Source organism: Centroberyx gerrardi, chromosome 23 (assembly GCF_048128805.1).
Source record: "Centroberyx gerrardi isolate f3 chromosome 23, fCenGer3.hap1.cur.20231027, whole genome shotgun sequence".
Classification (NCBI taxonomy): Eukaryota; Metazoa; Chordata; class Actinopteri; order Beryciformes; family Berycidae; genus Centroberyx; species Centroberyx gerrardi.
In genome coordinates, this window is record NC_136019.1 from 1,494,045 (window position 1) to 1,508,047 (window position 14,003).

Consider the following 14,003-nt stretch of genomic DNA (forward strand, 5'->3'; position numbering starts at 1 on the left):
TTTATAGCAGTAAAATGTACTGAAGTATCAAAAGTAAAAGTCCTCATTCTTTCAGTAGTAAGTATTTTAATGTTGTCGATCTAACTGTTCCATATACTGTTGGGGAGTTTAAACTCTAACAATGCAACATATTTAATGAGCTTATCGTCTGTTGTGCATGTAAAAATCTTATTCTACAAAGTAACAAGTAACTCCAGTCGTCAGATAAATGTAGTGGAGGAAAAAGTACAATATTTCCCTCTGAAATGTAGTGTCACAAAATGGAAATACTCAAGGAAAGTGCCAGTACCTGCAAATTGACTGCATGTACATGTTGCTAAAATGTATGTGTTGCATTTTTGTCATTAGCTTTTTGTGAAATATAGCACATAGCCTATTGTGTGTATGAAGTAATGAACTTATGAATTTATGTTAAGTTAATAAGTTATGAACTTATTTGACTTCCTGTACATGAAAAGGAGCTCCAGCCACTTAATCAAGAATCTACTTATTATAATGGACGGATGTATGAACGGGTCCATGTGGATCTGAACCTGTCACAGAGAAGGGAGGTAAATGACGTCACTCCTAAACACTATAAATCCATTTTGAAGAAACGTTACCTGAAATTCATCATTCAGTATTTCAGAACCAGAGAATTTCTCCTCAGAAACAGAACGACTGTGTGAGCCGCGGTCTGGAGAAGAGTTAAAGCTTCAGTAGAAACCTGGAATGAGCTTTACTTTTATTAAAACAGTCATTTGGTCAGAATGGTGGAATGACATTCACAGCATATAAAATTTAAGTAATTTATTTTACTAAAAGCATATAAAATGAAACAATATGATAAAAAAAATATAATAGTACACATTTAAAAATAGTTTACAAAAAGCAGTTTATTAAAAGCATGTCAATAAGTTGCTTTTGATTGGCCCACAGTTCCTTATCCACAAACTGACTCAGTGCAAGTCAACACATCTCAACTGTTCAGTTAGCATGTTGACCAGGTGGCTCCCTGCTCATATCTACATACTGCACAGAACATATTACATAGGTAACATGTTAGCATGATGTCACATTGTACATGTTAGCATGATGTCACATTGTACATGAACACAGGATGACACACTGACTGACAGACAGATATATCAGCTCAGTGCTTAAGGCTTTAGATGAAGGATCTGCAGGCAGGGCCGGCTCTACACTACAGGGGGCCGAGGCAGAACTTTGTTTGGGACACCCGTACCCCCCACACTGTAATAAAGGCTCCAAGTATACAAATGCTGATAAAAGAGTTTCAGTATTTGCAGTAATAGAATTTCAAACAGTAATGTAAAGACATTAAACACTGAGGGAGACATGAATAACAGCACACTGAACAAAATAAAGCAAGGTAAAATAATACAATGAAACATAAATACGAAATTAAGAAACTCAACAATGGTGTCGCAACTGCATAGTCAGCATATAGGGAAAGCTTATGGCTAAAACTTTGTCCACTTACATCACAAATCAAAAACCGATTATTGCAAAATATGACAAAGTGCTAAAATAAGAAAGGTAAATATATCAGATTTTCATCCAAAATCATGGTCTTTCTTTCATCTTTAACAGATTTCCCTGAATATGAGATACCCTCTGAACACAGAGTCTCTCCTCAAACAAGCTGCAACAGTTTAGTTACTTGCAAGTTATAACAGCTTGCTTAGTTACTTACAGGTGATGACAATTTACAGTTTACAGTGTACTGACTATATAGATTAACATTAAATACATTTCCCATTCAAGGAAATGGAGTGTCCTATGCATAAAGTGCAAGTCAAGCACAGAAAAATGCTGTGCAGAAGGAACATCATGACCTCAACACATGTAGGGACCAAAGGACTACAAGTCCCAGTAGTCACCTTACTCAAAATGGCGTCTCAGGACAGACACCTAAAACATCTGAACTGCAGCAGGTTGGGAGCCGGTGAGTTCAAAGGCGTGACATCATCTGCTCTACATAAACAGCTGTTTACAGTCACACATCCTCTTTAGACTGCGGCCCAGCTGTGATCGTCAATCTGTTTGTGCAGAAATCCCAGGACAACAGACCATGAGAACCAGGTCCTGATCAAAGTCCAACTGTTCTCTAACCCAGTCTGTCACATCTGTCCAGTCTTCGCCAACCTGAAGGAACAGAACACCAACACAGCTGCAACCTGCAGAACGTGAGGCAACCGGCTTCCCTCTTCCTTCACATGACTCCCATCTACTCTGAATTGTAAAAGAATTCTCCAAACTCCAGGACAGCTGATGATCTGCACCAAGTGGCTCGGGCCTAAAAGAGACTCACTGCTGTCCTGACAACTGCATACACAAAGTAAGGACGACTTTGGACCCCAAAGACTCCTAAAGTAACGCTGAATCATCTGGGCGGAATTAGATTAGTTTTACAGTTTTTTCTGATTGCTTAGGCACTATCTTTGAAACTATAGGCTATTTTTGCAAAACTCTACACACTAACCACAAAACCTTACACCAAACCAGCAAAACATTATACATCTCTTGCAAAAGTAAACAATTCTTGCAAAACTCTTCAAACTCTTTTAAAACATTGTGTTTTTGCGTCAATACAAACACACAAACCATCATTTGAATAAGCACACGAAGCACCAACTACGCACTGATAGTATAAATGAAAAACACTTGTGGCTTTTGCTTTTTCTGTGTGCAGGGCATAGCAGTTTGCAATACTGTAAAGTTTTGTCATACATGTAGTAACGTAAACACACATACACACAGGTATCCAAATGTGTAAAGTATGGATGTGTATAAAAACAAAACAAAAACAAAAAACTTTTCCCCCTTATTTGTATTGATAGTGTGTTATGTTCGGAATACACATCCATACTTTACACATATGGATACCTGTGTGTATGTGTGTTTACGTTACTACATGTATGACAAAACTTTACAGAATTGCAAACTGAGTGTAAAGCAGTGAGTTGTGTTTACAATTTTGCAAAAAGTGTGTTATAAAATTACAAACTGAGTGTAAAGCAGAGAACGTGCATTCAGTTTGGCACACTTGGTAAATGCATTGGCTACAAGTGTTAATGGTTTCAGAGATAGTGCTTCAAGAATCACTGTTAGTGTTTAAGCATTCAGAAAAAACTGTAACAGATGTGTATTGCACGTTGAATGTATAGAAATTACATTCCTTTGTAAAACAATTGAGGAAACTTTGTGTTATACCCCTTTACAGTCTATGCCATTGATTAGATTGGACTCCAGAGTGTGTCTCTCTCTCTCTCTGTAACATCATACTGGATCTTTTCTGCAATGGCCATTCCCACATGGAGCAGCTTGGGCTGAGGAGATGAACTCTTTGTTCTTTGTCTGGTCAGTCAGGAGCTCAATGTTGACGTTTTCCTCTTGGCCTTGACCTGTACATCAGACAATAACAAGTGAGGACACACACACAAATTCTATTTAGAAAATGTTTAAAATTAGGAAAACCAAATACCTTGTTGTTCGCTTGGGCAACAGCGTTGACGAGCGAATGGCACAGCTACAACTACAGCTACTAGAACTGCTAGAGCTGCTACAGCTGCTGCCACAACTCCGATGACACCAAACCGTAGAAGTTCTCTCTGCTTTGGATCCTCTGGTAGATGTTCTGCAGCTGCATGGAGATAACAGAGTTTGTATACAATATATACAGTACTGTGTATCCACTCAGCAGTGGTGGACCACACAGCAAAAAACACCAATTCTAGAGAAAATGGGAAATTGAAAAACATTCCAATTTATTCCACTTTCCATGAAGTAAGTAAAGGGGGGTCATATTTAAAATTTCCACTGTTGCCATGAAATGTCCCTTTAGAGTAGGACCAAAACATGAATGAAACCAAACTCAGACTAAACTTAACACCAAAAATATTTGGGTGTCAGAGGATTGCAACATCATGCTATGCCAAGCTTTTCACTGTAACTGGTCTATTTCTTCCTCTCTCCTTCCTCTTTGGGCATTTTGGCTCCATGCATCTTGTATTTGAACTGGGGCTAGATACGATTGAACTAGGTTCATTTTACACCTTACATTAAATTGCATCTTCAGTATATACAATGGAATCAGGTTTCTCTTGCTTTCCCTTGCAAAACACAGAATCAGGCGCACACCACCCCCTCTTGTAATATTTACATCCTTTAAAACTGACAGTAAACGCCTCGTCTTACTAGTTTCCCATCCCCCAGTATGCTGACTGTCCATCTTTGCCTTGTGTGTTTCTGTCTGAGCTTCCTGCTGCTGTTTGATTGGACTGGACTCCGTGGTTGGACCTGCATGGTAAAGTTTATTTCCATTTCCATAGTTGCTAAACACAGATTCAAGATGCTCTGCATTTACACTTTGTTGTTAATGTGCCAAATGTTCGTCTGATCAGAGGTTTGGGTGCTCAGATCTTCACCATCAGTATATTTGCACCTGGATTATATTATTTTTTCTCTGTCCGATCCAGTCATCCAGGATGTAAAAGGGTCTTTGAGCCCTTTAAGGTCCTGTTCAGGTGACGGCTGAATAGTTGGCTGAGTTCTTGTATGTTTGTTTCTGCATTTTAGTTGACACTTTAAACCAAAGGTCTTTAATGGTTTTCAGGCCAGGAGGTCACTGAGAATTTCAATCTTATTAAAACATAACTGACACTTTTTTCAGGTGAATTGATATGAAATGCTGCAAATGAAACCATCCAACATTGAGTCTTGAGTCTGTATTTTTGAATATGCTGCTAAAAGTGGCATGTCAAGTGTATTTTAACAAAATAAAGAAGCCAGTAATGTCAGCTTACCAGTAACATTGAGGTCACATGTTTTAAAGTGGTCGTCCCTTCCAACACCTACAACACATTGATAAGTTCCTGTGTCGTTGAGCCTGAGTTCAGAGAACTGGCATTCAATCCGTCCCTTCCTGGCGAGTTCTGCATCGCACCACACTCGCCCCCTGTACTGCTCGTCTGGAAAGAGTTTGTTCTCCACGCCGTCTTCCACACGGAAAATCTTCCTCAGCGGTTCAGGTTTGACGTACAGAAGGTCGATGTACAGTGTGTGAAGAGGCATGTCGGCCGTGGCTGGGTAGAGCCATGTCAGAGTGACGTTACACTGCTCCTCTGCCTGGTAGACGCTCTGAGTTACACTGACAGCAAATGGAAACTGGGCTGCAGCAGCTGAAGAGCAAGAAAGACAGAAAGGGAGAAGGGAAGAGAGCAAAAGGGAGAAATCAGAAGATCAACAAGTGAAGAGATCTTTTCATCCATCAAAATACTAACACTGCAACATTATCTGTAACAGTAATCTGTAACAGCTAAGATTCATCTAGATGTGCAGCAGCTCCACAGTTCAGCAGTGCTGCAGAGAGCAGAGTGAAGGATCCTGCTCAGTGTTTGGAGACGTTGCTCTGCCTCATCGTAGGGCTCATCTCTGGTGGGGATGAGTCAGCCTACAGGCAGGAGATCGACCGCCTGGTGTCCTGGTGCGGACTGAACAACCTAGAGCTCAACGCTGTAAAGACAGTGGAGATGGTTGTGGACTTCAAGAAGAACCCAGCCCCACTCACCCCCGTCACCCTGAGAGACTCCCCAGTCGACACTGTGGAGTCCGTCCGCTTCCTGGGCTCCATCATCAACCAGGACCTCAAGTGGGAGCTGAACATCAGCTCCCTCACCAAAAAAAAGCACAACAGAGGATGTACTTCCTGCGGCAGCTGAGGAAGTTCAACCTGCCAAAGACGATGATGGTGCACGTCTACACCTCCATCATTGAGTCCATCCTCACATCCTCCGTCACCATCTGGCACGCTGCTGCTGCTGCCAAGGACAAGAGCAGACTGCAGCGTATCATTTGCTCCACTGAGAAGGTGATTGGCTGCAATCTGCCATCTCTCCAGGACCTGTACGCCTCAAGGACCCTGAGGCGAGCAGGAAAGATTGTGGACGACCCCTCCCACCCTGGACACAAACTTTTTGAAACACTCCCCTCTGGCAGGAGGCTGCGGTCCATCAGGACCAAAACCTCACGCCACAAGAACAGTTTCTTCCCGTCTGCAGCTGGCCTCATCAACAAGGCCCGGGACCCCCACTGTCACGGCCCCTTATCCCCTCCCCCCATTGTCACTACACGCTACATTAACGTACAGTCTCCACATCCCAAAGGGGAAGGAAAAAAGCAGGAGTGAAAGGCCCAGATCAGGGATTTCCTCCTACTCCTCCCCCATACTCACCCACAGAATAGCCATCCCAAACAACATTGCACACATACACACACACACACAAATGCACTGCTGTTCCTGCAACACCAACATCTCCTACCTCACCATACAATTTACAATTAACATCTTAACATTGCTAATATTTTGCCATTTTTTGTATTTTGCTATATTTATATTGCTTATATTGTAAATTTCTTTGCTTATCGTGTCTATGTACCTTATGCACCAACCACACCAAGTCACTTTCCTTGTATGTGCAAACATGGCATAATACAGTAAAGAATTCTGATTCTGATAACGGCCACTAGGGGGCACACAGGCTAACAGTGAGGAGGTGAGGGAGCTACTGTACAGGTCCATGGGCTGCTTTGTATCTACAAATAAATAATCTTTGATCATTTGAGGATGAAAACTGTAGCTACTCACCAATGTCATGACAGCACAGACAGATGATCAGCAGCCTGCCACAGCTTTCCATCCTGCCGTCCCTTCATTGGTCGATCCTGGTGGGGAAGAAGACAGAGGTGATGGGGTGGGGGGGAGAGAGACACACACCATTGTCACACAACCAGCCGGAATGTCCTGCATTTTGATAAACTGAAAGACAGCTGAATAATACTGAAAAATAAACATGGGGGGGGGGTGTGTGTGTGTGACAAAGTCAACGTTTGGATTTAGTCCCTGGATTGCCTGTAAACTCCTTCTGACCGAGGAAAATTCAGTTGTTGCACAACCTACTAGTTCAGTAACAGGCGCATTTTGACCTGTTGTCCCACAACCAGCCCCAATATCCTGCATATTGATAAATATATTCCTGTTTTATATTCTTTATCATATCAACACACAACACAAAACACTACACACAACACTACACACAACACACAACTCTACACACAACACACCACTACACACAACACACAACTCTACACACAACACACCACTCTACACACAACACACAACTCTACACACAACACACCACTACACACAACACACAACACTACACACAACTCTACACACAACACTACACACAACACACCACTACACACAACACACAACTCTACACACAACACACCACTACACACAACACACAACTCTACACACAACTCTACACACAACTCTACACACAACTCTACACACAACACACAACTCTACACACAACACACAACTCTACACACAACACACAACTCTACACACAACTCTACACACAACTCTACACACAACTCTACACACAACTCTACACACTACACACAACTCTATACACAACTGTACACACAACCAGGGGTGTTGTTAAGATTTACATGCTCTACATGCATGACACTGATCGGCTCCTACACACAGTCACCCCACCCTCTGTCTCTCTCACACACACTGGCCAAACCCAAACACACAAACACACACGGAGTTTCTATGGAGCGACAGTCGAGCGGTGTCAAGCCCTGGCAAACTTTTTTTTTTCCCTCAAACAATATTCGGGGCTAGGCTCAGAAGTTTCGGGACTTAAGCCCCGACAGAATGACCCTAACGAGGCCAATGCTTAGGACTACATATTAACCGATCAAAAATATTCGGGGCTAATCTCAAAATATTCGGGGCTTAAACCCCGAAAAAAGACCCTGGCGACGCCACTGCACTCAACACAGGGCTGGTTAATGAGACTGTAGCTCTGTCTGTTACCTTCAGGTGAATACTGGAGAACATGCAGTCCGTAGGCAGCCTGAGGAGAAGCGGAGAGACAGAGCAGCTGTGAGCGGGGCGGCAGCTTTACCGTGCACGAACTGAAAATTTCTGAACTCCTGCCTTTTTAAAGAAGGGTGCGCCCGCTTCGCTGCCAGGCGTCTCTGACAGAGATGATTGGCTGAAGGGTAACGGGGTGGTAATTCTACCAATAGACAGCGACCAAACCGACTTCCTAGAAACGGCATCGACGAAGGCCTGTTGCGTCGCCTCACGTCGACTGTAAACGTGTCAACTTGCTTGATTCTGATTGGTTGCAACGGATATCACAGTGTAGCCTACTCTATTGTTCCTATAACTGAAAACAAGAAATGGGCTGAATGAAATCCTAGTAAACAGGTTTTTTTTTCTTGTGTAAAGAAAGGCTGCTGCTTTGCCCACAGCTGTATCTCTGTATCTCTGTATCTCTGTTCCTTTCTCCACCTGTATGGACTGCAGGAGAAATCCTGTTTTTTCTGGATCTATTGGAAATACATTATTCACCTAAAGGTAATCTTTCTTGATCCATTCCTTGGCCATCTCATTCATGTAGGTTAAAACTTTATATGGACTTTTTGCCTTCTGGTAGATAAACAGACTGCAGGCTGGTGCATTTTTCCTCCTTATTAGTTTGGATTGTGTGAATATGCAGTAAGTTTGATTTATTTATTCAAGGATGATTACTTCTGTTTAGTAAATGTATGGTTTGTTTCTTGATGTATATAATGGCCATTTATTCCTGATAATTGTTATTGTTTGTTTAATTATAATGTTTGATCATGACTCAGGTAGGCAGGGCTGTATGGATCCTGCTGGATTAATGATCCGGTGTAAAAAGGAATATTTAATGTTGATGTTGAAATACCTTGAAATTGTGAACAGCCTATTGATTTGTTACCAGCCAACCAATCCAAGCTAATGTAAAATGGTTTGCAGGTGCTTATCTGTCCTAATAGACAGCCCACGGTCCGGAGTCAGCAGCATCATTCCAGCCGTAATATTTTACAATCATAAGCTACTGTACACCAGAATTTCTTTCGGGATCAATAAAGTATCTATCTATCTATCTATCTATCTATCTATCTATCCATCTATCCATCTATCCATCTATCCATCTATCTATCTATCTATCTATCTATCTATCTAGTAAAGTATTAGTGCTGCAGTCTGTGTGTATGTTAGTCCTGTTGGGAGTTTTTCCATTCTACCTGACCTGTCTGAACATGTTGACTCTGTATGGGCCTCAGTGAAAGAGCTGAAAAGTGAAAGAGCTCTCTCTACTGTGACTGTCACAGTAGAGAGAGACAGGAGAGACACAGCAGAGAGAAGGGATAACATGCAGCAAAGGGCACGAGCCGGATTTGAACTTGTGCCGCTGCCATTAGGAAACAGGATGCCAAAAAACACACCAGAGGGGCACTTGAGCGGCCCAAATACCCATCTGGTGTGACATTTGGGCAAAAATGAAGCATGTTTTTTTTCTACTGTAGAACATGAGACATTCACTTTTTTCATACAAAGGTATATTCTAATGGGATGCTTCCATGCTTCATTTTTGCTAGAAGGTCACAAGGAAACATGTGTTTTTTAAATTTAATAATTGTTTTCATTTAGCAGACCTCTAGGGAGGATTTGGTTTGTTCATCAAATGGAGTGCAGAGAAACTCCAAAGAAATACATTTGTCTCTGTGTTGTGTAAAGTCATAGGCAAGGCCTTTCTTTGCTAGTAATGACACTAGCAAAAAAAAAATGAAAAAGTGCCTTCTCAGAAAGTGTCCATGCCATTGAAAGACACACTTGCTTAAGGTGTGTGTGTGTATGTGTGTGTGTGACCTAATTCAGTATTCTAAACGAATATTCACTCCAGTTGAAGGGCTATATCAGCATGCACGTATGCCTCCCCAAACCAGGTGGGTTAGGGTTGGTGCGAGTGGAGCAGGTGCCCGTTTTTAAGTTTTTGCCCCTGTCCCTTAGAGAGTCTGTGCATGCCACTGCCCAGACGCTGGCAGCAAGTGGTGTGTAGAAAAAATGTGTTGAATTAAGTGTGTGTGTTAAAGTGAATGAGTGTTCACACACAAGTTCAAATGTCTCGATTTCAGTCTTTCAAATGTGTCAGTGGCTTTGTTCAGGTCAGTGTTCTCAGCATTCCTTATTGGCAGTTAAGTGGGCAAAGTTTCCAAAACGTGTTGATACCTGACTGAGGCGAGCAGTGAGCAGGCTGAGCTCCTTCAGTCTAAAGAGAAACTTTCCTTCAGTTTCTCAGCAGACAGCGGGTGTCAGGGAGGTAAACCCTATCTAGTATCAACAGGCTGGGGAAACTCTGTCATCTCATGGGCAGATCATCGTTCTAAACTTTTGTAGACGTCAAATGTCAATATTGCATTATATAATTTCATAGCAACACAGCATAGACATTAACAAGATTGATTGGCTCCGCCCTGCAGATTTGGTGTCTGTTTAATTTTTTTCTGCCAGCAGGTAAGAACCATGACGTTATTGGGCTATTCTTTTTTAAAAATACCTTCTTTAATAAATATATGTAAATGACGATGTGATGGTTTAGCACTGAAGCAGAACTATTCTCTGTTACACAGGGCTGTTGTAAGGTTTTATGATTTTAGATTTATTTACTTGTGTATTTTTTGCCATGTTTTCCCGTACAAATTGCAAATCTGCCTCTCTCGCTCTGCAACAACACTGAGGTCACACTGCATGCAGGGACTTGCATGCAGCATGAAGCATTCCCATGGAGATCTAAAAACTGGTTTTTGTGAAGCTTTGTTTTATCACGTGAAACGTTTGTACACCCGAATGTTTCAAAGACAGGTGGAGAAGAGTGAAAATTGCTGTCCACTTCACCTGCAGTTAAACAGATTTTATTAGGAGCAACATTGTTTAAGAGGCTCTAGAAAGGGACTGTGCCGATGCGAATTGTTGTTTATAGTAGGTCTATGCTGTGAACAGAGCACAGCAGTATGCTGCTGCCAGCAGGAGCGGAGAGAGGAGAGCGGACAGTAAAACTGTTAAGAGTGTAGTTATGTTTTAGTTCCTAGTATTACCACAGTGCCAATTTACTGTTCTGTTAAAGAGTGTGCATGTGTGACAAGGCTGAGTAACCAATTAGCCTTTTAAGCGGATATATTTGTTGTAATGTGTAATTTCCGTTGCTGCATGGAAGCTGACCCTGTAGGATTGGCTTACCCGGAGCTGCTGCCACTGTGAAATGTGTCAGGTTGCTGTGTGAATTTGTTAATGTGTAACTGTGTTACGTTTAGCGTAACTTCTGTTGGAATATCACAATCCATTAACTGGCCACATAGCCTAATGGAGAGAGAGGCAGTGATGCTGTTTGACTTCATTGTTTTATTCATCTTGTTATGGCAATTGTGAAATGGATACCATTTCTTACTTATTTTTGGTTCTTTCAGTAGGCCAATAGTATAATTTGCTGTAGGTCTGGATACAGGGAATTTGTTATTGTTAGGGCAAATACTCTACAGTCCACCTTTAGGTAATAGTTTCTACAGATGGATTACATATGTGACGACAATGTCTGTTGTTTATCTGTTTAGACCAGTGATTCTCAACCTTTTTCATATCAAGGACCCCAAATTCAGTCCACATTAGAGCCACAGACCCCCATTTGATGAGATTTTGTCTCTCAGACCCAAATCGGAGAATATTGTTATTGTCAGATGTGATTTTGTCCAGAACTCCATGACTGTCTGTATTGCAGGTAGAGAGATAACAGAGAAACTATGATCAAAACAGTCATTCTTCTACATTCTCTAACTGTGTTAACTTCTTGTAAATGAAATAATGCTGAAGTTTAACAATTCATCAGTTTGCTGGGGACCCCCTGGAACCCCCTCAAGGACCCCTGGTGGTCCCCGGACCCCACGTTGAGAACTACTGGTTTAGACCACACTCCTGTCCATCCTGAAATTAAACTGGTCAGATATAACCCTCATGTCTGTGTTTTTACTGACACACCGTAGCGCCATACCTTGAACCAGAATCCTCCAATTCAGACATTTCAGTACTAAGATCTTTATCAGGTTTTCTTTAAAGAAAAGGCAGATACAAGATTGGGGTCTAATCAGAGGTCTAATCAACGTTGGTCCTGGAGGTCGATACGACGTCTAGTGGAGGGGCTGATATGAACGTTTTTCTGACGTCGGTCTTTCGACCCACGTCGTTTCAACGTTTTATAGACAACATTATTTCAACCTATATAAAATTTACTTTTAAGCAAAGCCACCAAATCCCCACATTATGAAAGAAAAGAAAATAGAATTAAGCTACAATTCACATCTTTCTATGTTACCTTGTCGTTTTTCTTATACTTTAAATCTTTAACCTATTTAGGGCATAGAGAAAGCATAAATACTCTTCAACAAAAGACAGCATTCAGGAAAGAAAACACAAAAAACATTTTGAAAACTAGAAGGGCACTTGGAGAGCGCAGACCTCCGCCAAGGTTCGTGCTATTATTGCTTGTTCGTGAGTCTGAGTCGGATCTGGATCCGCTCCAGAATTTAATGGGTTCTTCCTTGGCCCATGCTACACCCTTCCACGAAGTTTCATGAAAACAGGCCAGTAGTTTTTCTGTAATCCTGCTAACAGACAAACAAACAAACAAACAAACAAACAAACAAACGGCACTGAAAACATAACCTCCTTGGCGGAGGTAATAATGTAGCATTTGCTTGTTTATTGAGACCCAAACCCTGTCCCCCAGTCCTTGCTGGTGCCTGTTTCAGGTGAAGTCCTATGGCTGCTTTTTCATTTTCTGTGGCCTTCACTTTCCATCTCTTCACAGCAGCTGGAAAAAAGGCACAACAAAAAAAATAATATTCATCTTTACAGAGCCTCTTCTGATGTTGGAGCATTTTTTGACTGTCAACGGTAGAGGCGCCTGTCTGCGGACAGGTCCTGTTGGAAATTAACGCCATCTAGCGCCCCAGCCTAAAGGGCTTTCTGTCGGCTACACCAACTCCATTTAGCTAGCAACAGAAGCTACCACTCCGCCCACTATGAGTAAAGTCTGGAAAATAGAGTATATTATATAGGGTAAGCTAGTTTCTCATTTCACCCAAATGGACATACACTGTCACTCCTCTTTCACACCTCTCAATATCCTCTTTTGAATTCCATGCTGCTTCTGTCTCTACCTATCAAGCTCAACGTTGTGGTAATCTACCGCCCCCCTGGTCAGCTTGGTGACTTCCTTGACGAGATGGGTGTCCTCCTAATTCTTTCCTGAGGATGGCACTCCATTCTTCTGGGTGACTTCAACATCCAGCCGGAGAAATTGCAATCTCTGGCCTTCCTTAACTTTTTGTCTTCCTTTGACCTCTCCCTCTCTCAATCTCCTCCGACTCACAAGGAAGGCAGGGAACCTGCTTGACCTGATCTTCACCATCTCTTCCTGTATCTGACCATCACTTTATAACCTTCTCCCTTCCCATCTCACCCCCCACTTCCCACTCAACATCCACTCACACTATCACCACCTGCCGCAACCTAAAAACTCTCTCACCTACCTCGCTCTCTTCTGCTGTCCTTTCCTCGCTTCCCTCAGCCGAGCAGTTCTCTCTCCTGTCCACTGAGGAGGCCTCCACTACTCTTCTATCCTCTCTTTCCTCCTCTCTTGACTCTCTCTGCCCACTCCACTAAACCAGCTCGATCCTCTCCACCTGCTCCTTGGCTGTCTGAATCTCTGCAAACTCATAGAACAGAGCTTCGGGCAGCTGACGATCTCACTGCCTACCACCTTCTCCTCTCCAGCTTCACCTCTGCTGTGTCAACAGCAAAGACTTCCTTCTTCATTACTGAAATCCAGTCTTCTGCCTCCAACCCCAGTAAACTGTTTTCCACCTTCTCCTCCCTCCTCAACCCACCTTCCCTGCCCCCTCCCTCCTCCCTCTCAGCTGATGATTTCGTCACCTACTTTGCTAAGAAAGTGGATGACATCAGCTGTTCCTTCCAGCATCCGGACACTAACAATACTATTCCTTACTCCAAACCTGCTTCTCTGCCCCTTGTCTCTGGTCTTGCTTCCTTC

General features: G+C 42.4%; 1 protein-coding gene across 1 annotated transcript; it reads right to left on the reverse strand.

Annotated features, from left to right (window-relative positions):
- Positions 1-2,944: 2,944 nt before the first annotated feature.
- On the reverse strand, positions 2,945-7,981 carry LOC139913967 (programmed cell death 1 ligand 1-like). The gene is made up of 5 exons (XM_078291676.1): positions 7,898-7,981; positions 6,650-6,726; positions 4,809-5,183; positions 3,488-3,646; positions 2,945-3,407 (listed from the first exon to the last, which is right to left on the reverse strand). Exons 2-5 carry the CDS (start codon positions 6,699-6,701, stop codon positions 3,283-3,285), a joined length of 711 nt encoding a protein of 236 aa, XP_078147802.1. The 5' UTR covers positions 6,702-6,726; positions 7,898-7,981; the 3' UTR covers positions 2,945-3,282.
- Between the last annotated feature and the right edge of the window lie 6,022 nt (positions 7,982-14,003).

Coding starts and splice junctions, on each gene's coding strand:
- LOC139913967 (XM_078291676.1), bottom strand. CDS start 6,701: ATGGAAAGCTGTGGCAGGCTGCTGATCATCTGTCTGTGCTGTCATGAC. Junction 3,647..4,808: donor ATGTGACCTCAATGTTACTG/GTAAGCTGACAT, acceptor ATCTCCATGCAG/CTGCAGAACATCTACCAGAG. Junction 3,408..3,487: donor TTGCCCAAGCGAACAACAAG/GTATTTGGTTTT, acceptor TCTGATGTACAG/GTCAAGGCCAAGAGGAAAAC.